The 23401-nt window shown below is 38.5% G+C and overlaps 1 protein-coding gene across 1 annotated transcript in view; it reads right to left on the reverse strand.

The window, feature by feature from the left end:
- kl-2 (dynein heavy chain 2, axonemal kl-2) overlaps positions 1–23401 on the reverse strand; it is a 97013-nt gene that overhangs the window by 14226 nt on the left and 59386 nt on the right. The window contains exons 46-67 of the mRNA XM_068776249.1: positions 23030–23136; positions 21688–21849; positions 20527–20675; positions 19471–19586; positions 18791–18943; positions 17382–17521; positions 15709–15850; positions 13541–13722; positions 12091–12214; positions 11109–11312; positions 10895–10999; positions 9839–10065; positions 8916–9145; positions 7798–7952; positions 7041–7140; positions 5698–5822; positions 4926–5148; positions 4382–4557; positions 2848–3018; positions 1894–2093; positions 1083–1246; positions 129–275 (exon numbers count right to left, since the gene is read on the reverse strand). Of these exons, the coding sequence (XP_068632350.1) occupies positions 129–275; positions 1083–1246; positions 1894–2093; positions 2848–3018; positions 4382–4557; positions 4926–5148; positions 5698–5822; positions 7041–7140; positions 7798–7952; positions 8916–9145; positions 9839–10065; positions 10895–10999; positions 11109–11312; positions 12091–12214; positions 13541–13722; positions 15709–15850; positions 17382–17521; positions 18791–18943; positions 19471–19586; positions 20527–20675; positions 21688–21849; positions 23030–23136 (3502 nt within the window). The remainder of the gene's footprint in view (positions 1–128; positions 276–1082; positions 1247–1893; positions 2094–2847; positions 3019–4381; positions 4558–4925; positions 5149–5697; positions 5823–7040; positions 7141–7797; positions 7953–8915; positions 9146–9838; positions 10066–10894; positions 11000–11108; positions 11313–12090; positions 12215–13540; positions 13723–15708; positions 15851–17381; positions 17522–18790; positions 18944–19470; positions 19587–20526; positions 20676–21687; positions 21850–23029; positions 23137–23401) is intronic.

Raw genomic sequence — 23401 nt, forward strand, 5'->3', positions numbered from 1 at the left:
TGTCTACATTTTATTTGGTCTATGGTTATCAACTATTCCATTGGCTGTTACGGTATATCCCCCATAGTAATCCTTGGGGGATGCCAGCGGTAACTGTCAATGGGCTGAGAAGACGATCGTCAACTTACCGACCAAAGGCTGTATCTCTGGCTCCGGAGTCAGATACCAGTCACGCCACTCTTTGGACATGGTCTCAAAAGAGTCAATGAGACCGTGGAAGCCAGCGATCTTGTCCAGCTCAGTTATATTGTCCCAGCATTCGTCCGGGATCCAATCTAGATGGAGACGAAAATTGTCAACTTTTCAAAAATTCAGTGTAAAGGTGACGGATTCTTCGTGTTGTAGGGAGAAGGACCAAGTACGGTATTCAAGGCTGTCGATCCATTTAGGGAGGTTTCCTTGCATTGGTAGTAACCTTCAACGACCACGGTATTTCCCTACTTATCCAATTTTTAGAAATCGGTGCTCTGTTGTTTCAGCCGGCATCGACAGATGGCGCTAGTTGTTCATAAACGTATAAAAGGGGAGCCGCGCGGTAGAATCGACATTAATAAAGACGACACGACAGCGATATGTATATTAAAAAGTAAATTTTTAAAAAGTAAAAAATTACAGTGGTTTTTTGACAGGACTTTCATAGCTAATAAATAATGAAAAGGAACTTTACAATAAACCGAAAATGTCGTTTTATGATGTTACAATAAAATAATAAAAGCGTTGGTTTTTGAAAAATAAATAAACAAGAAACCGCAGTCGAGAAATATAGTTTCAATAGATTAATAATGTTTGCTCTTGACAGGTCTAATGGTGATCCATGGAACAAAAAAGGCATCCGAACGCGTTCTGTTCCGAGATACTATATACTCAATATAGTCCATGCATTCGATTTTTAAATATTTCCTTTCATTTTTGGCGGCAAAATTACATTTTTTTTTATTTTCTATTATGGCCTGTACGTTTAGAGAGATCCGCAAAACAATAATTTTTGAAATGCACAAAAATTTGCTTATCGTATTATCAAAGAAAACTCTTACTCTTTATATATGAAAGAGATAGAGAAAGGAGGAAGGGAGAGAACATACTAGTGGGGTTGTCGGGCTGCTCAGACCGATCGAGGACGACTCCGCCTTTCAGCAGGTAGAGGTATTCGTTCATATTTAGTTTCCCAGCCTGGAACAGGATCCGGGAGGCCATGTGGAAGGATAACAAGAGCTTGTGGCGCTCGAACAGGGCTCGGCAGGTGTTCCTGTCAAAATAAAACCTTGATAACCCTTTTTTCTAGAACTTTCAGGTATTGAATTGATTTTTCACTTTTGACTTGCTTTATTTAAAAAAGGCCATTACCGTAAATTTCACATCAATCCCTATTAATATCTATAATGATTATTATTCATTTAAATAATTTAATATGTTGAAAAAAAATATTGTTTTTAATATAAATTCGATACACATGTGTTATATGTTAATAATAGCTACAATTTATGCAAAAATTACATTTTAAAAATTATATCTCTGACTGCCAAGGACCTTGGCCATTTTTGCTTTATAAAGACCACTGTATACGAGTATATAAGTAAGAAAAGGACCAATATTTAGCCACTTCCGCACATGCAGTGGTAGTCGTGCAATGAAATGCACCGCCCGCCAGCCCGCTGATAAATGCGTATGCCGCAAACAATGCAAATCACACAACCGCCTTCACAAAATTACTCAACACGTGTTTCACCCCTCCACGGGGCATCTTCAGGAGTTACTAACTACCACTGCATGTGTGGCTAAATATTGGTTTTTTTCTTACTTAGAATGGACTTCCGCGAGGTAACGCCTGATTCCAATAAACACTGTATATATAACGAAACATATATGTGTGTGTTTAAAAAAATAAAATCTCACTTGTACACGGCGTATGTGTGGAACTCGTTCAAATAGTTGATACGTTCCTCCAGTTCGCTGCTCTTCTGACTGCGGTCTATAGAGTACATGAACAGGTCGATGTACGCGTCCAGAGAGAACTGGTACATGGGATCGATCCTCGACAGGTCGTTCAGAGCGAAGAACAGGACAGACGCCCTCACCGCCACGGGAACGTAGCCCTGGGGGCAAGAGGACACTTGAGTCACATGAAGCGGTTGTGACATCACGGGATCAACGCGCTGATGCTCATTCGTAGTCATAACCTGAATGGTTTCATTTGTACATATACACAAAACATCATGCATCATCATTCACTTATTCCCATGTCTCCAACATGATTTGGAAGCCTCTAGGTTTGCTTTAAGCGGCCACGTCTTCGTTTTCCTTGAGGATTCCATTCTAGAGCTTGTCTCTGTATGTGATCAGGGTTCCGGGAGCGTGTAGCCTATCCAGTTCCACTTGCGGCGTTTGATCTGCTGGTCGATCTACGTTGGAGACTTTCTCAGGCCAGTATATACCGAGAATACATCCAAGACAATTGTTAACGAAGACTTGGAGCGGACCCGAGATATCTTTGGTAATCTTCCACGTCTCGCATCCATATAGCAAAACAGTTTTCACATTGGACCGGAATATTCTGAGCTTAACTCTCCTAGTCAGTTTCAGATTGCCATACAATGTGTGTATCCATTTATTATTAATTTAGTTTTTTCTTTTTGTCTTTGTGTATCCATAAGTTAAATTACTGTAATTATTGTGTGCAATTCACCCTCACACTGTAAAATTATTTCAAAAACTTTTACTCTATAGTACGTAGTATGTTTGTCTGAAATAAATAGCCGGTTGTTGTTTATTTTCTGTATGATGTACAATAAAAAATAAAAAAGCAAATAAATTTGACAGTGGCAAGATAAAGGTGAATATTAAAATTACCTGTCTAGCGGTGTCAATCTCCTTCTCTGTCACCTGTGCAGTGATCAGTGCCTCCTTAACCTGCAGCGACGTACGCTGCGAGATCTGCAGCGTCTGGAACAGCTCCTCGTTCTCCAGCAGCGGCACCTGCGACTCGTACATGATGCGAAGTAGGTCGTTTTCGAGGTCAATCTGCGATTGAAATACAACCATGATAATTAATTACCCATTTTAGCATCTCTATCCTAAACCTAACGGGAACGAGAGGCATCAAGAAATATAGCCTTAAAAAATGAAAAAAATATATCAATAATATGATGATTCTATTCCTGTCATGCTATTTATACATAATTAGGAATATATCTTAGATTCATAAATTGTTTAATGTACAAAAACACTGTTTGATCTTATACTTTTGTCTGTGATATAGAGCTATGAAAAAGGATATAGGCAATTATAATGGTGGGCGACAAGAAACTTCGCGCCATATTCCAAAGGTTCTACAGAACATTTGGACATAATGCAATACGTAGAAATAAGACCTAGTTACATAAGGCAGAGTCGGGTAAGACCAAAATTCTATGATTCAAAAATAAAAGCATAAAATTGGTAATGAATATAGGCATTTACTAAAAAGAATAAAGTATAAACAAGATATACACGCAAGTATTAAACCTGTAACTAAGTCTGTGATAGAAATGTGATAGGTTAAACTAATCTGTGATCTTGGAAATGCAGTAGGAGGATGTAAGAGTAAATCTAAACAAAATACAAAGAATATAATGAGTAACAGATATAATGAAGAACGAAAGATAATAAACAAAAGAAGGTATGAAGCACGAAAGAAGAAAATAAAAGAAATATCCTTTACCCTGATAAAGAAAGTCCCTATCAAACATGTAGGAGTTGATCGAGATTTCCCCAAAAAACGACCATAAAATGCTTTGAATGTATTCTATCTGTATCCTAGACAGAAATAAATATTTATCAACATATAAAATTATATCTAGAGAGGAAGAGAGAGTGAGAGAGATATATGGTAGAAGAATAGCGACTAAGGTTTTTGAAGTCTAAACGAAAATTGTAATATAGGTATGTATAGGTACTTAAATTTGATACTGGAAACGATACAATGCACTCTATAGGGTTTTGGATAAAATTCGCTTTCGTCTGTTCAATCTTTATTTATTTTCCACAGATATTAGCAAAATTAATTTTTTCGTTGGATAAACGATTCCAAAATGTCATCTTCTTTAAAGCGCTTTTATATCGAACTAATCAAGTTCCAGAAAGTTCGTTTTCTTTTGAATTGACCAATCAGCAAACGACACACATCGAAATTTCTCGAACGTTTTTATCTCAGCCAATGGCAGTATGGCAAACTAAATATGGCTTGGACGCTGTTTAATTCTGTAAACAATTCCGGAATTTAAGTTACAATAGACCTTAATTCTTTAACCCATAAATTTCCAGTTCAAGAAGTTGCAAGATGCCATCACTGTCGTCCAGAATAATATCTACTAAATTTAAACTATTGTAAAGAAATTTCACTCACCAATGTTTTCTTGTCCCTCGCTATGGACAGTACGAGAGTGTCCTTCATCTGCTCCAGCTGTGGGCGCTCCTTTCGCACGACGATGCCCAGCAATTGTGACGTCAGACCCTGTTCCTTGACCGCAAAGTTCACCATCGTCGTCTTCGTTAGAATCTCAGGCGTGTAGATTGGATTTCCTATGTATTTATTGCACACAATACACTTCAGTAGTTTTACTAATCAAGGTAAACATCCTTAAAGTAAACTTCCTACTTGTTCCAATTGGAATATTGTAGGTGTATGTGTGTCTGTTGTGTTTATATATGTGCATTTGTACCTATCCAGCAGGATACCGCGATGCAATGGTCTTATAGATAGACCCTTTGTCATCAGCAACAATATCTCCTTGCTATCAAATATACATTTTAACAAAGCTGTTACACCTATTTTTAATAGTATAAAAAATATATGTTTTTACATATAGGTTAAATCGAGAGACAAGCAAAAAAGAAAATGGAAAATTCTTCGCATTGTAGTCCAAAGTAAAAATGAGCATAAAAATTACCTAGCTTAGTTGTAAGATATAACTTGAAGTTCTCATGATAAGGCACCATCTTCTCGTTGAACTTGATCACGTAGGAAGAGCCTATCTTGACCACAGCCTTATCGAGGATGGGCGCGATGGACGGATCGAGGATCTCTCCGACGTTTTGTATTAGTATAGGTTTGCCCTCCGACAAACACTTCTCCATTATCTTCAGATAGTTTGGCTGACCAAAATCTACCAACTGAATTTAAAAATACATAGATTATTTCAGGAAAAAGTGAATTCAGTAGTAATGAGGTAAAATATTTCGATTTTGGATCTATCGCGGGTTTCATTCTCTGAATTTCGTCAACGTTTAATACAGGCAAGGAAAACATTTATTTATGACTTTCAAAACAAACTTTATATTTAATGGAATCAGGCGTTACCTTGCGGAAGTCCATTCTAAGTAAGAAAAGGACCAATATTTAGCCACTTCCGCATTTGCAGTGGTAGTCGTGCAACAAAGTGCATTGCCCGCCAGCCCGCTGATAAATGCGCATGCGGCAAACAATGCGAATTACACAACCGCCACCGTTAAACCACTCAACACGTGTTTCACCCCTCCACGAGGCATCTTCAGGAGTTATGTTACACTGATTAGTGCCAAACACAGAGTCATCATACTTTATATGTAACTAGGTGACCTTTAATTGTAAATTTTCCTTGATCTTATGATGTTTGTAATATTTTTTTTAATTTCAATAAAACACTCAGACATATGTAGAATGTAACACAAAATTATCCATACCTCAATTTCATTCTTCTCCTCCAATCTGGTTATCCATATGAGAGCCTGACCCTGAGGATCCACAGCCAGTGGCCACCGCGTCGCCCGACGCACAATTATACCGTTCTCTGCACTGAAGTTATCATCTGTTTAAAAATAGAATACTTATCAAACTATAATTTCTGATAAGAGATCTTTATCTTCTACAAATATTCTAGTATTTGGTGAAAAGGCTGGATTATGATAAGCCTTTTAAATCTCATTAAACACTTGAAGTTTCGAAGAACCTCTCTCAATCACGACCTTAATAAATATAATAAAAAATTAAAAGTACATCTTCTTCGTTTTCAGCCGATGGACTCCCACAGCAAGGCGCAGACCACCCTCATAGTCCGCTACGATGACCAATCTTGCGCTAGCTATGTCGTCGGCCCACCTAGTGGGAGGGTGGGCATACCCACGCCGCGTCATCTGTCTTCGAGAACCATTCCACCCCAACGGCCATTGGTTGCACGATGTGCCACACCAACTGCCACTACACACGAGCAACTCTTCGTGATCTTATTGACTCTCTGGGTGACCTTGAGCCTTTTCATAAGACCCGTCGTAAGTGACCACGTGTGAGATTCGTGAGTCATTATCGAAATCACACATTGGTCAAAGACCTTCGTCTTCAATGCGGTACTTTGGACGAGAAAAGGTTTCCGAGCTTCCTGAACGCTGCCCAGCCAAGTTGAACTTGACGAACTGGACAGCTAGTCCCAACCTAGATATATATAGTCCATGTTCATAAGGTTAATGAAATAGATATACGCTTGTTATGCTTTTCTCCAAGCTTCATTATGGGCGATTGTGTGCTACAATACGCTATACGTCTGGGTTACTATGCAATAGACCAGTGATTTCCAAAGTGGTCTATATCGACCCCTAGGGGTCTATATACAACCTGCAAGGGATCTACGTCAGCGAAATTTTTTTTTAATGTTACGTATATTTTACATGACAGATACAAAATTTTATTTTGAGTAGTTTTAATTTAAATTCAATTAATAAATGTGTATTTACTTTAAGTTTTTAACACTAAACTTGACTTAAGTTAGAAATTTACATGAAAACCTATATCAGGTAAGTAGGGGGTCTACCCAACGCGGAAAAACATGGCAAGGGGTCTACGATACAAAAAAGTTTGGGGAACTCTGCAATAGATAATACTATTTATTTATAATAATAAAGAAGCTTGATTATAAATTACATTAATTGTATAAGGTGGCGCAAAAGTAAAGTCAGAATGTGAACATGCCTTAATTTTCACATATGGCCACAAATGTCTGTGTTTTGACATTTATCAAAAAGAAACTGCTCACCTGGAAGTCCCATATAGTTCCAATCCCTGAGCGTGGCGTCATCTAGAAGGAAACTCTTCATGCTGAGATCCATGGTAACGGGCACGGCTTCATTGTATACCTGGGTAATACATTCTCGGTAAAAAAAAAAAAAACTTTTTAGTAAACATGTAATCTTTAGTTTTTAGGTCTCGTCCAGTTCTGATGTATAATTAAAGCTGAAGTTCTTGTAGGCGAGTTGATGATCGTAGTTTTGATTGAGTATTATGATGGTACACAAAAGAGTATTTTCGTAAATTGAAAAAAAAAATCACAATGTTGAAACCATTATTTTCACACTTTTCAAAAAATTGTTTTCACAATTTGAAATCATTATTTTCACGATTTGAAAACATTATTTTCACGATTTGAAAACATTATTTTCACAATTTGAAAACATTATTTTCATAATTTAAAAACATTATTTTCACAATTTGAAAACGTTTTTTTCACAATATAAAAACATTATTTTCACCTGTGAATGTGTCCATTAGATATTATTACGAAAATATCAATATATTTTCTAGCTCTAATCAGGAACTAAACACGTTCTTGAATAAAAGAATCATCAGAGGGTAGATAAAGATGATAGGTGCTGACCATAATTTTGCATTTGAAAATTTTTGTATATATTCATTTATTAATGTCAACTGACAGATGCCTATCGCAAGGCCTAGGCCTCCTCCAAAGGCCTACCACATTGTTATCTATCTATATTAAGTAGTTAGTTCATTTATACCTCCAGGAACCAGTCATCCATCAGCTCTTCTCGGTACTCTGACATGAAAGGTCCAAGGTAGGCAACGAAAGCGGTGGCGATGAGGCAGTCGCCTGGAAGGTTCTCGAACTCGTGGTCCAGTCGCTCCACAGTCAGCTCCCAACGTTCACGTTCGCCTAGGAACCGACCACTCATGGTTTTAGAAATAGAAAACCTTGGATATAGAGAAAGGGATTCTCTATCCTTATTAAAATAAGAGACTATTGGGTACACGGGAATACTATCATGGAAATATCCCACAGTTACGCGACGCTGATCAACAAATTGATTATGGCTGTTAAAATAAGGTTCAAGTGGCAGCTACATCATTATAGCAGTTAGACGAGCTCATATGATGGTAAAACTGAATTTTTTATTATTGTTAAGATAGTGACAAGTCGATAAACGATTTCTTCTCCTCATTTATAAGTATTAAATTCTTCACCATCACCATATTTCAGTCATACCGTGTTAAGCTAGATATTGGCGTCCTAATACATTTACAATAGGACAGATTGCAAGTGGTCTACATTCAGCATCTTCCAACCGCCTTAACAAATTTGTCTGTCCATTTTATACATACTTAAATATATATAATTGTGATCAAAAACTTAGGTGAAATTATCTTTGTAAACTCTCGGATATTAGGAAAGCAGATAATTTTTTCAAAGTTGGTAGGACTGTCTTTAATATTTGCCAAGCGTCTGTTTCTCAACAGGTTTATTAACCTCCAAATTACACGTGTTTTTGTCAAATATTTAATTTTTGTCTAACGCGTCAAGTCTCGATTGATCGATGTTATACTGCATTGGTTCGTCGCGACTTTTTTTTTTACCAAAAACTATATCCATATCGTTCTACAACCACCATATTCACATGATTTGCTTCCGTGTGACTTCTGGCTACTCAGCAAACCCAAAAGGCCAATGCGAGACGTTATGACACGATTGAGGATATAAAAACCGAATCTAAGGCCTTGAAGGCTATACCGGAAAAAGACTGTTCCGACTGAAAAAAGCGTTGGCAAAAGTGCCTTTTATCGGAGGGGGATTACTACGAAGGGGATAAAACAGCAGTCCAGTTTTATTGGTAAACATTACCTGAGAGTCCAGTGATGAGTGCTTCCGCCCTCTCAAGCTTCAGCTGCAGCATCCTAGACTTCCTCTCTAATTCCTCCTTCTGCGCCAGCTTTTCATCATACTCCTTCTGCAACCGTGCTATCATCTCACTCAGCTCACGTAGCTTGGCTCGCGCCTCCGCCAGGATCTGTTGCTTCATGCGTAAAGACTCCAGTGCTTCTTCTAGACGCTCCTTTTTGGGCTTGACAATTCTGTCAACAAAATCTTCAGTTGGAGAATGGAGAAGGATGGATATTTGGTATTTTTGTCATGTTTAAGCATATAGGTCATAAACTCTATTGATTAGGAATTGGCGCTTAAAGACTCAGATTCTTTACAACTGGTACTATTGGAAATCTACGAGGAAAGTCTATGTCTAGTAGACATTTAGAATTGGCGATCCTTGGTACCGAATTAACTACATGAGTGTTCCATACAGTACGCCACAAAAAAAATTCTTACGTCAAAGCTATTTTTACGCGTGCGGGAATAAAAACAAAGTTTCCACGTTGTCGGCATTGCATTGCTCTTCAACCTTTGCTTGTAGTCCATCGACAAGAAATCTGATTGTATACAAAATATGTAGAAAAACTTTAAAGGACTGGACGTACAGCACATTTGCGAGCAAACAGTAAGGCATTTTAAGTAAGAAAAGGATCAATATTTAGCCAAATATCGGTCCTTTTCTTACTTAGGATGGACTACCGCAAAATAACGCCTGATTCCAATAAATACTAAGGCATTTATTTACATAGAAGGATGTGAAACGGTGTTTTGGTTCTTAAACTTTGGTGGTGGATCCATTAAACTAAATAACGTCTAACTAAACCTCCTATTTTTGATTTGCATAGAGCATATAACTTAACACTATAATCCCAAGTCAAAAGCACTTTACTTTTACTTACTTGTACACCTTGCCGTATTTCTCAATAGCACGCACCCAAAGACACAGTGACTTGGCGGCCAGGGACACGGTGCCCACAATTTCAGGTTCGAAGTCCGGTTTGGCGGTATAAGTACCAATCTTCTTCAGCGTCTTGTCCGAAATGTTGTCCTTGTCGAAATCCCGCAGCCGGTCGAGAAAATACTGGTCTCCTAGTTGACGCTTAGCTTCCGCCCAGGTCGGTTCCTTCTGCATGACAGGCGGAGAAAATTTTGAAGCTTTGAAGAAGGGAGAGGAATTACAAGAGTTGATAAGAACCACCCCCCCTTCCCCCTATCCAAGAAAGCGACGATCAACTTTCATTTTTATTTCATCTTACCAAATCAATTATATCCCTTTTAAAGTAATCCCCGTTCAATAAAAAGCACAATTGCCCAATCTTTTTCCAGTCCTTGAAACAGTCGGAATAGTATTTTTCCGGTATAGCCTTCAAGACCTTCTTCTATTCGGTTTTTATCTCCTCAATCATGACAAAACGATGTCCGATAAGTAAATAACAATAATAATAAGAGTGTTAAAATAGTTTACAATATAAATGTAAATTTAGTGCGATATAGATAGTAATAAAACAAAAAAGAATTAAGAATAAATAAATTGTAAAGTTAAAAATAATAAATTTAATATTAAAGAACCTAGGAGGGAAGGCGAAGGAAGTGAGGCAATGTATAGAAGGAAGTTAGAGAAAAGGGAGGACGACGAGAGACGAGAGACGAGTATGGAAATAAAAAAATAGTACATGTGATAAAATTATTATGTAAATAAAGACTTAGTTCGCCCTATAGGAGTTGGATTAGAAGCCAAAAAACGGGGCCATAAAAACAACGTTCTGGATCTGATATCCGCTCTGTGTATCCATGTAATGATAAGAAGTTACGTCTCTTTGTACTATAGATGAGTCTGTTAACATTGTGATGAAACCAGAGATTTCTTCCAATCCTGAACCTTGATCCCATAACACAAATGTCGGTTTATCAAGTAAATTAATAAGAAATATGCAAGAAAGAACATGTTCACAAACCTGCAGCAAGATCAGAACAGCTTCCATGACCATCTCCACCTTCTGCGGAGGCTTGGCGTAAGATTTCACTTCAGTGATGTCCTTCTTGTTCAGCGCGTCCAATGCCTATAAAAGCACAAAATACACAACCATCCGCACTACAGCACAAAATACACAAGCTCGACATAGAAGATTAAAAACAAATGATTCGTCATTATTGAAACCAATAGAGTACCTTGACAGCCTCCTCAAGAGCAGGCATAGCGCTGGCGAGATCACGCATGGCAGCTTCTGCCAACCTCTTACACTGGACCTCCTCTTCCATGGTTTTCTTGCTGCGAGCGGCCACACTCCTTTGCTGTTCATCAGCGTTTCGCTGCTGGACGTTGATCACGCCCATGTACTCGACGCACTGGTCCGTATACTCGGCCACTTGGACCTGATGATAAGAATACCAAAAGAGCTCAATTCACTAGAAACTGGAAAGAATGTCAACCTTCAAATTAAAGCTACAAGAGTTCTAGAAGCGCCCTGAAGAGCCTAAAGCAAACTCAAATGAGTTTTTTCTGATCCTATTATTGCTCTAATGTATGGAGGTGCCATACATTAGAGCAATAATATTTTTAGAAGTTATTAACGTAATGGCGTATACCTTTGCCCACAGGAGTCACCAATTATACAAAGTCCAGAGAAAGATCAATATTTTTAAGAACATGGATCTCGTTGAGGTCACCGGAAGACGCTGGATGTTCACTTTCAAGTAGTCCGGAAATTTTTGGAGAAGACCATCTGGATACTTTCAGCTGTTGACTTCCTATTACCATAATGACGTGACACTGCTTGGCAATTTTCCTTCAGTTCGGTGAATCGTTTGAATTTTTTCCTATAAATCAAGGAATAATGACATTAAATATCGTCCAAGATATAATTTTTGCTTGGCCTCTTGTTTATGTGTGGCAGAAACGTTACAAAACCGGGGTAAATGAATTTATAATTTTCTATTTTACATTCTCTTTCGTCCTTCACATGACCTGCTATTCTTCGCTTGCAGATCTTCTTTCTTGCATCTCCTTCCTCCATCGACATTCCTAGATCACAATTTTTTATAACTATAAAGTATTGTGTATTAAAACATGACAACCATTCAAGAAATAATCCGTGGACTATTCTGATGGTATACGTAACGAAATAACTGGAAAAATAAAAATTGTGGTCACCTTCGCGACTGCCAGTTCTTCGGACATCTGCCCCACCAGTTTTGTGGTCTCTTCCACCTTGCCCAGCCCGTTCCTGAGCTTGTTCGCTTGCAACGCCACCTCAGCACGTTTACTTCGGAGCATTCTACAAGTTCATATTATTATCAACCAAGGCAAACGCTTTATACAATAATTCTATGGTCACCAGGATTTGATAAGAAATAATAATACATTTATGAGATAATTTCTGATGCATTATGATTGATATTAGTCCTCTACCACTGTTCTACTTACTCACACATTCAGATCGCACTTAGCTTAAACTATTTTAATTGGTATCAAAAACCTCAAGTATTTCCTCGGAAGGCTTTACTCAAGTTGTTACTTATACTTATGCATCGGACCCTAGATATATATGTATATACCCAAATCAGGTCGCTCAACTTGGTTAAGTCTGACGTTCCATGAAGAGACCTGGCAGCCTCCTCGTGAGAACCTTGGTTTGATATATTAATACCTTTTAATGGAATCAGGCGTTACCTTGTGGAAGTCCATCCTAAGTAAGAAAAGGACCAATATTTAGCCACTTCCGCACATGCAGTGGTAGTCATGCAACAAAGTGCACCGCACGCCAGCCCGCTGATAAATGCGCATGCGGCAAACAATACGAATCACACAACTGCCACTGCCAAATCACTCTGATCTGATCTGATCTCACTAGGTTTTCTTACTATTAATACCTGTTTAATCTTTCGACTCTAGGGTGTCAAAGAGGTTGAAACCATAACTTGTTCTGTTGCCACATTCTGGCTAACTGGAGAAGTGGCAAAAGAAACTCCTATAATTCTGATCAGGGATTAGCATCGCCTGTGGTTTATAGTGGACTTCGACGTCGAGGGCTTGTTTTGAAGTAAGCATCATGATTCCAAGTAAACTTTGACCATTATTCAAATCTCTGTAATATCAGGCACGTATATATGTTTTTCAAATTAGTTAACTAAAATGGAGGCTGGCCGTTGGTGAAAAAACCGAGAAATGGTGGTTGTCTGGTACCCTCGAGATGGCCATAAAAGGGGGATCAAAAAGCCAGAATGAAAGGACAAAATAACAACAAAGTTAGGCCCCATGTCGCTCAAGGCTACAGCCGATCGGAGGCTATCCAACCCCGATAATAGGGCAAAAGGACTCCTCCAACAACCTCCATGTTGGAGGAGGCCTTTTGCCCTAAGGTACGTCGAAACTAGAAATATTTTAAAGTAAATAATTTGGAAAAAAATAGTAAAAGTTCATAAATAATGGCTATCATATATATATATACATATTTCATAATCTCCTATCTTCTCTTATCTAGTCTCTCTGGTCTTTACTTCCTGGATATATGCAGCGAAGTCGGTCATCGTCCGACGAAAGATTGCCATATTCCAGAATGCCTATTTCTCATAAGCGCAGTGAAGTTCAAATTTCTACTCACTCCTTGTAACCGGAGACCAGCTCGAGGTAATTCGTGGGCGTGACGTGGTTAACACGGCGCATCTCGGCCCACATGCGCGCGGAGTATCGTCCAACCGAGGAATGTACCAAAGACATGATGGACGCCACCGAAGCCCGGAGACCTTCTTCGCGGCTCTCCACTATCGACTCCTTACGCTTCACCTGCGAACATACCCATATCTCTGTTTTACTCTTTCGAATACATTTTGCTATGCACTTTGACCAGTAGAATCTAGCAGTACAGAACTGAGACATACGAGCGTAGACCGAAGGTTCCATTCCAAGGTAGGAGGAGGAGGGGGAGGAGGGGGAGAGAGGGGTGGAGGAGGAGATAATTCACACTATTTCCATTAATCATATAGAATTTCCACTGATCACAAACAAGTTTCCAGAGGATGAGCAGCATCGTCCTCTGCGTACCACAACACCACACTGCGATCGCCAACACGCTTGCCAAGTATTGTGGTATATCACCCATAGATATCTTTCGGGGAGGCCTATACCTTGCAGTGAATGTCTATTGGCTGAAAGAAAAATGCGTCTCGAATTTTCCAGACCAAAATTTTCCACGCTCTAGTTTGTTTTATTTTCCTTGGATAGGCCAATAACTTTTACTGACACCATAAGTCTGGAAACGGCCAAATGTCTTAACACCAGACTAAAATAAATTTATGTCTATTTGTCTATTTGTTTTTTTTTTTTTTTTTTTTTTTTTTTTTTATTCGTACCCCTATCTAGTTTGGGACAGGGTCTTTTGTATCAATATAATTTTTCACATTTCTTATTATTTTCTTTCTCTTCTTTCTTTCCTTATAATGTCATTTCTTTCATTCTATTTTCTATCTTTCATTCCACAATTCATCTTTCTTTCTCATTCGCCCTATTCAGCTTTCATTCTTCCCTCTTTTCTTATTAATAATTACATTTTTATCTTTTTATTTACATTTGGATTTCTTATTTTATAATTATTTTTTATTTATCACAGTCTTATTTCTTAATTTTTTCCCATTTTATTGTCGCTTTGTTACTTACTTATGTTTGTCTTTTATTTATTTCTATTGTTCTTTTAACTATTTCTTTGCAGAGGGTTATGAAATCTTGCTGGTATTCTCCGCCTATCAGGGAGGCTATTGACTCCTCCCTGATTTGAACCCCAGACCGGCACTCGAAGCCGAATCGTGTCTATTTGTTGTAATTGATGTTGTGCTGCTAGTCGGACTAAGCTTTGTACAGCTTCGTCGAAATTGAGCCCGTGGATACACCGCCCACGGACTAAAAAAATCTATGTCTTGAAATGAAGGTCTATGGGTTGAAAGGAAGACGATGCACCATCAAAATGTCAAAACATTGACATAATGTATATTAAAACAGGTTAATATCAAACCTGGGCACGTATCAAGATACTCGCAATGAGTATTTAAGCCACATAGCCCATAGACAACGAGGTAACTTCGACGTACTATTGGTTGTATGAAAATTAGACAAAGACCGCATGGGTAACGGGACTTTTCATTGCTACTGTTCTGAGGAATAAAGACGGTAGAGTAATAGAGAATGAGCTTGTCATCGATTCGGTCAAGGTGTTTCAAGATGGAAGAAATTAAAATTTGTATATGTCAAGAAAATATATCCATCGATCTATATAAGAATGATGTATGCAGCGGTACTACATAGGTACATAGATGGCGCCACAAGTTGTGACAGCCGACACTAAAAACAAGGAATGGAATGAATGTCCTTTTAAATAAGATTGTAAATCTTAAATATCGTTTCTTTGTTTTACAGGGCAATTGTTTCTATTGAATTCTACAATTCCCTTAAAATTCTCAGATTTTCGATTTGATATTTTTGATACACACAAACACACACATATATATATATATATGCGTGTGCATGGTGTGTGTGTGTATGTGTATGTACCGATATTGTGTAGTTTTGTCCACTGTCAACAGATGGCGCTAGTAGTTTTCTCGCATATAATAGAAGCGGCACCGCACGGTAGAATCGACATTGACGAAGAAGAAAATAGATATATATGTATAAATAATACGTCATGTATATAAATATATATATACACACATATATATGTATATCCAGCAGTAAACGTCTACGATTGTAACTATAATGAAAATTTGCTTATAATCATACCCGCTGTCCAGTGATGGAGACTAGTAGTTCCACACCCTGGAGGAACTTGTAGGCCACCTCCAGCAGCGCCTCCCGCGGCCACTCGAGGAACCAGTTGGTTGTGGTTGCGTTGATCAATGCCGGATACTGACGGATGCGGTTTCTGATCCGAAACAATATAATCAGAATTTACAGTTTCACTATAACAACATTCATTTGTAGAATATTGAACTTAGGAAGTTAAATTATTTATTTTGACTATGGGTTCAAGGTTATTTCCCTAGTGAAGCAGCGATTAATGGTGGTTTCCACATAGGATCATCTTCAGTGACGACTTGAGTAGTCCATAGAAATTGGAGTCAGATTAAACCCCCCTATAGTGGCATACTTAATAACGCTTTCCTCTGAGAACCCATAAACTCAGAGGGGCCACAAACAAGTTCGGATTATCCAAGGCTACGGTACAAAGAAAGGTTCATAGACGCTCATTCCTCCCTCGAGTCAGGGGCTAAAAGGTGACGCGGTCGCCGTTATCCCTAGAATAACAAACACCTTCGGGCTATATAATAGTGTCCATCATACGCGTGTATTACACGGACGAGATTCAAGATGAGACCGCGAGATTCAACGATGTGGCGAAATCGGCAACCACCCAAATACTGGCGCACTACCTGATGATGGCAATATGGAGTAGGGATGAGGAAGTGTTCGCTCCAACACAGACAGACATTGTAAGGTCGTCGTTATAAAAACAAGTCACCAATGATTTAAACAAAAAAATCAGAAACGTAAAAGGTAACTGTAAAAACAAAGGCAAGGACGCTAATGTCTGTGGAATATAAATCCTAATAGGAACAAAATCAGGCGTTTTTCGTGTTCACTTTTACAATGACATTAGTGCACCACACCAAGTTATATTAATCCTTCCATAATCCCTCACACTACATTAGATAGTACAAGTTCAACCTCCTTAAATTTATTCTATGATAACAAAATACACGAGAGCTACTGATTTTATGATACTTAGAGAAAGGTACAGCAAGCTTATCTTAATTTCTAGTAAGGATTTTAGTTACCAGAAAGAATTTTTCTGTTCCTGCAAAGCCGGTACAAATAATATCAAACCACCCTCAGTGCTTTGCTATCACATCACCATTAGTTACATATATATGTCCTGACATAGCGTTGTCCTTGGAAAGAAGTGACAGTATACAGACCAAATAACGCACATATCCGGTAGATGCTGGTTGGTGCACAATGGTTCAGTAGCGGTGACCACGGAGCAAAGACATACAAGGACACCTATATGTTGAGTATACCAAGATGATAAGACGCATAGACCTCGTTAAGGTCGCCCAAGTCCAGCAGTGGACTCCCTGCGGCTGATGATTAAACGATGATGAAAGAAAAAGATGAAATACGTTAATTGAACATAGAACTTCTAAAATAACTCTTATTGATCGCCAACTTATTATCTATTAATTTTTAATTCTACTCGGCTTCGCAAGATGTTATAGTTGTGGAGAAGAAGCAGGAAGAAATTCAACAACAAAATATTTTTAACAAAGTTTAAATTGGATTTATACATATACACTATCAGATATAGCTTGAATGATATCAAAGTAATAAAAGAATCTGTCTTTAGGCAAGAATATTGAACGAGTTGGCTTAAAGAATTTTTTTTTAATTCTTACCGAAACTCTTCACCGATTGGACTGAAGCAAAGAACGATCCTCAGGTTTGCTCGCACTCGGTCCACCAGGAACAGATACACCGCCTCCATCGTCTGCATTATGTTTGCGTTCTTCATCGGTTTCTCCAGGGCTTGCTTTATCTGGATTACATAATTCCACGTGATCATCACAGACTCCTACAACGTCTAACATCTTAGGTGCTGCAAAGTTTTTTCTATTGTTTACGTGCAAAGCATTTGACCTGTGTTTCGTCTGATGCTAAGCGATGACTAGGGCTATTAGGGTTGCTTGCCTAGAAGAAACTTATTCAATCTTGCCTTGAAGATTCATAAATTAATGCTAGATTTCGGTTGCAGCAAAGGATCAAGGAAAAATACATCGCCTTGCTAGTGGACAATTAAGAGAATTTAGCAGGAAAGTAATAGGAGAAACCGCCAGAAGGAATAAATACATAAGGAACAGATAGTGACACATATTGTGATGGGATACCAATAGGCAGTGATAAATTGAGATAAACAAGTTGTAAAGTATGCTAAAAATAGAAATAAGAAAGGGACCAATATTGCCGCATACGCATTTATCAGCGGGCTGGCGGGCGGTGCACTTTGTTGCACGACTACCACTGCATGTGCGGAAGTGGCTAAATATTGGTCCTTTTCTTACTTAGGATGGACTTCCGCAAAATAACGCCTGATTCCATTAAATAAAAATACAAATACAAATACAAAAATGAGAAACAAAACAAATTAAAATTGCCTCTCTCTCTCTCTCTCTCTCTCTGTTTCTTGACAGGCCTAAATCCTTCAGCCAGTTACAGATAAGTTCGCTGTTATACCTTTCACTTTTACCTCGATAGCATAGATAAATAGATATACATATCAACATCATTATCAGCTGATAGACCACGGTAAGGCACAGGTCTCCACCAAAGATTGCCAAGACCCATCTTGCCGGTATCCAGCTACTTTCTGCAACCTGAACTACGTCGTGCAGTTACTTGTTTAGGTTCATTATACAGTAAGAAGAAGTTTAGAAGACACCACCACATCCCCACGGATTTCATATTATTTCTCATATATACACCATAAGTGTCCAATCAAGACTTCTAGAATAGAATAATACCTTTACTGTATTCATATTTGTGCCTTCTTCGACACTACTTTTAAGTCCTTCTTTTTATCACGTGTAATCCCCGGTAAGGAGTCATTAAAGAGAAGAGAAACAAATCTCTTTTACCAAATTATTCATTTGAAATTGATTGATCAATAAGTCATATTAAAAGATAAACCATCGACTTTTGTACAGGGTTCTTCTCAAAAGAATTCATATTCCGAATCTGGTAGAAGTATATGTATAGGCTACATATTTAAATGTAAGTAATGATGCATAGCGAAATCTAGTCAACTTACGTCTTCAAATTCATCAGGCTTGAAGAGATTGGTAACCTCACCGCTGCTGAGCAGGTTGTTCATGATCTCCGTAAAACTCTCTTCCACGATCTGAGTGTCGTTGAATATGAACGTAGTCTTCTTCGCGTCCACTCCGGTGCTCGTGTATAACACCTGAAAACCCATCATACAGCCCCTACCATCGGTCGGATTCACGAAAGAATTCATGCTTTATCAGTTTTTTTATACAAAATAATGTCAATTCGAGTAACATTTTCGGACCATGGTAGGGGACAGGCAGACATAACTTGTACCTTACTTCAAGAGCTCAACGAAATACATTATTTTGTTTTAAGGAAGAATTCCGTCGAATGTTGAAATTTCAAGTTTGAAATCATGTATACTATAAAATCAATGGCCATAAAGTCGGAAGTTTCTAGACTAGCGACCAGAAGCCGGTAGACGCGGCTTGAGTAAATCTCTTATTAAGTAGACCGACATAAAGTCGCGAAAAGTTGGGCAAGCACAATGTCGAACATCGTGATGATCAACAGAGACACGAAGAATAAAATAAAATTGGCAAAGCATTTTAATGAAAAACTTAACAATAGAGGATATGCCATGATAAACCAGACTAGACCAAAGTAACTGGTCTATTTATCCAAATCAATATAAACAGAACAAAGATATAGTGGGTCAACCTTCAGATCCTCGCGAAAGTCCTTGACGCCATACGTTTTCGTCACCACCACTTGGAAGGAATTACACTCGCAAATGTAGGAAGCCAAGCGCGTCAAGCTCTGACGTCCAGAACCACCTGAGTAAGCAAATATGGAAGAGAAAGAAAAATTATATCAATATATGATGCAAAACCTTGTCTATCATAGCCTAGAGAAAGGTCGTCATCGGCTTAGCTCATAGAAGTCCAGTGCAAGGTATGCCAATGGGCTTCCCCCAAAATTATCTATAGGGGAAATACCACAATCGCCACGCTTGGCAGGCAAGTTGGCGATCGCAGTGAGGTGTTACGGTACTCAGAGGATGCTGCTGCTCATCCTCCGAAAACTTGCTTTTGAACAGCGGTAAATGCTTAGGAATCGAACCCAAGACCTTTGATTACAAGTCTCAGTCCACTTTCACTACCATTGTTCTAAAGAGAGATATAACATACATATGTCTAGGTTCCATAAAATTAATTAAGAAAAGGACCAATATTTAACCACTTCCGCACATGCAGTGGTAGTCGTGCAACAAAGTGCACCGCCCGCCAGCCCGCTGACAAATGCGCATGCGGCAAACAATGCGAACTACACAACTGCTACCGTCAAATCACTCAACACGTGTTTCATCCCTCCACGGGGCATATTCAGGAGTTATGTTACACCGATTAGTGCCACAAAGTCAACTAGGTAGGAAGGTAACGCCTGATTCCATTAAATCCATAAAATCAATAGCTGCTTTGGAGAAAATTTAAAATCTCATAATTAAAATATTCATAAAACATTTTTTTATTGCAAAAAATAAAATATCTGACTTGTAGTTACAGCATTACTACCATCAACTTTGAAGCCTATCTTCTCCACTTAGAAGAATAATGCATCTTTTTAAATCTAAATTAGTATAACTTCTGCTGCATGTCAAATGCTTCTAGAATAGTACTTCTCTGTGTGTTGTCAGAAATGAAATCTCTAAAACCCCCATCCCCCCTAAGGGAAAGATGGAAAGAGAAAGAGTTATTTAGCAAGAGAATATCTCACCAATGCCAACGCATAGCATATTCCCTCGGGGCTGCGAAATAACGCGTACAATCCGGCACACATGTTCAATTGCATCTTTAAATAGCACCAGGTCCATCTTCACCACGCCTGGACAGCTGTTGTACTCCTCGAGCTGGTTCGCAATGTACCTGATGGGAACATCCGACTGGTATTAGATCTTTCTAGTACCCAACTTTTTTTCGGACCAAATTTTCTGAACCTTCAAGATACTATGTCTAGAGTAGAAGAGAGGATCATATGGGGCTCTTACCCACTAAAACCACTTCTAACTTCAATGGAAACAACCCCATTCATCATCTTCATATCAGCCGTAAGACGTCCGCCCTGCTGTACAGAAGCCTCTTCCATAAATTTTCATTCAGACCAATCCCATAACTTATCACAACCAATCCCCAATAGCACCGGCATTTCCAGTCAATACCATTGTCTAAACCATTTTTAAGGTTCATATAGCATTCACGAAATCTTTAAACGTGGTTTAACAACCAGAGAAATACCTCGGTACATTTTCAAGACTTACACTTCCGATAAAGTTAACAAGGTTCTTCGCTACGTTTTCCGGTCCTGGATTCCCATTCCAAAACTTGAAGAAACCTCATCAAAAACTTATCAATTTTAATTTGACAGCGAAGCCTTGGTCTACAGTTCTAATAAAACCTAAAGACACTTAACACATCTGAATATAGTATTGCAAATTAAATCATGAAAAGAAAAATCCCCCCTTTGGTGAGTAACCTCCATTTTTAGTAACAGCAATCACGTCATGTCTCCTACTATCCAATCGCTGCGTCACTTCATGATTTGTGTCCATCTGCCGTCTTCTAGTGCTAACCTTGCAAGATGTCTATAGGAAGAACTTGGCCTATTACTTAGATCTGCATGGTCTCCTAATTTTGGTCTTTCTGGTTCATTGTATTGTATTGTTTCTGAAGATGTTAATGCTGTTAGCCCTAAGGCTTTTACAGCTTCATCGGTACTGAGTTCACGGAGCGGAAGGGTCCATGAACTAGATTCTCGTTCATATGACTAGAGTTGTGTAGATGTACAAATCATTGATGTTCATTTTCAAGGAATACCATCAGTAACATCAACAGTCAGGAACGATAGCTTTTAAATACAAATTTCAAATGAGCTACTCACTTTCTTAAGATCTCAGGGTCGTTCATATCATCATAAACTTCGAACGGATTGAGGAAATGTCCAAAGAGTGGGGGGCTCTTAGAGGGGCAGAGCGCGTGGAAGGTCAACTCGAAGTGCTTGCCCAGCATTTCGCCCATCTGATTCATGAACCAATCACGATCTCTGAGGGTTATCAAAAATTGTCTTCATTTCAAAAAAATACAGAACTTACTAAAGATAAAAAATAACTGATCTAAGAATATAAAATGATTTATGTTTTATCTCCGTGAAACTAGGCAAAGAGTCTGTGAAAAGTTCGCATCTTTGGATCGTCATCACTTAAGTGATAGGTAGTTCACTGCTGTACATATGTTTCCACAGATTTCCAATATTACCGCTTGGAAACCCCACATCACTTTCATCATCTTTCGACCTAAACAAGATCGCCTAACATCTGAGTGGACATCCTATTGAGGATGACGAACCTTCTTTTCCATTCTTTAAGGTCAAGCAGTTGATGTAAAAGTGGGCATGACAATCGATAAATTTGAGGAACGTTTCAAGTACATGTGTGAAACTGCTAACAAATTTTAAAGAGCATTTTCTTGACATTTGATCATTAATTTAATCGAGTCTCTTTTTTCTTCTATTTTCTCTGAGACGGGTGCAAAAATTATCCAAATTGATATGTCATTTTTATGCCTAATACTTATCCATTTCAAATATATTAACGAAGATAAAATTTTAAAATAATTTCAATTGCTTCAAGTATGTAGGATGTGTTTAAAGTATCTTACATATTTGTACACTTTAAGAAATTCGCCAAAACGGCGACCAGAGGCAGTTCAGAGAGTAGAGGTTTGCTCATCTGAGGATCCTCAAAGAAGGTTGTAAATATAATATTTGAGACAGTAATTATTAATCGTAATTATTAATTGTTCCTAGTCGTAGGAAGGAGCTAATAACTGTAAATTTAGCCTAAAAGCCTACATCTCTTTCCAATCCATAGACACGTCCACTGAAAAACATATGCCTCTCCTAAAGAAATCTATGAGGATATATATATCATCATCGCCACGCTTGGCAGATGGGTTGGAGATCACAGTGATTATTGAATGCAGAAGACGCTACTACAGATCCTCAGGAAATTCGTGAGCAGTGGAAATCCTATATAATTAATGCAGAGTATGAATTATGTAAGATTGTATCCCGGGAAATAACCCGCGACTCTGATCGCAATTCTCAGTCCTCTACCGCTGAGCTACCACTCCTCAAGAGCCTCCATATCTAACATGGACATACGCTCCGCAAAAGGCAACGTTCACAAAAAGCTGCAATGACAAGTAAATTAAATAACACATACTTCTCCTCTGTGAGTCGATCACCGAACACCCTGAAACATTCATGTATCCACAGCCTTAGGAATCGAGGCTTCGTATTCTGATAATCCTTGTTGCTTCTCAATAAACCCTGTAAGAACAAGTCCATTATTACTATTGCCACAGGACGTTTCAGCCACAGTACTAATGGACACAGAAGTCTTCCAAAGATTTCCAATTGCACAGGCAGAAAGCTGTTTGAATCCAGCGGTCTTATTAGTCGTTTGTCCACATTGGATCCAATCCAGAGCCTTAGAACTTAAAGACCTATCTTTTCTGCGTGTTATATAACGTGCCTATTGCCATTTCAGCTTGCCAATCCGCTAGACTCTTGGTTACTAACGTTAATCGACAAA

This window comes from Battus philenor, unplaced genomic scaffold (genome assembly GCF_028537555.1).
Source record: "Battus philenor isolate CCGP_79_NKW_IND1 unplaced genomic scaffold, ilBatPhil1.0.hap1 SCAF_12, whole genome shotgun sequence".
Taxonomy (NCBI): Eukaryota; Metazoa; Arthropoda; class Insecta; order Lepidoptera; family Papilionidae; genus Battus; species Battus philenor.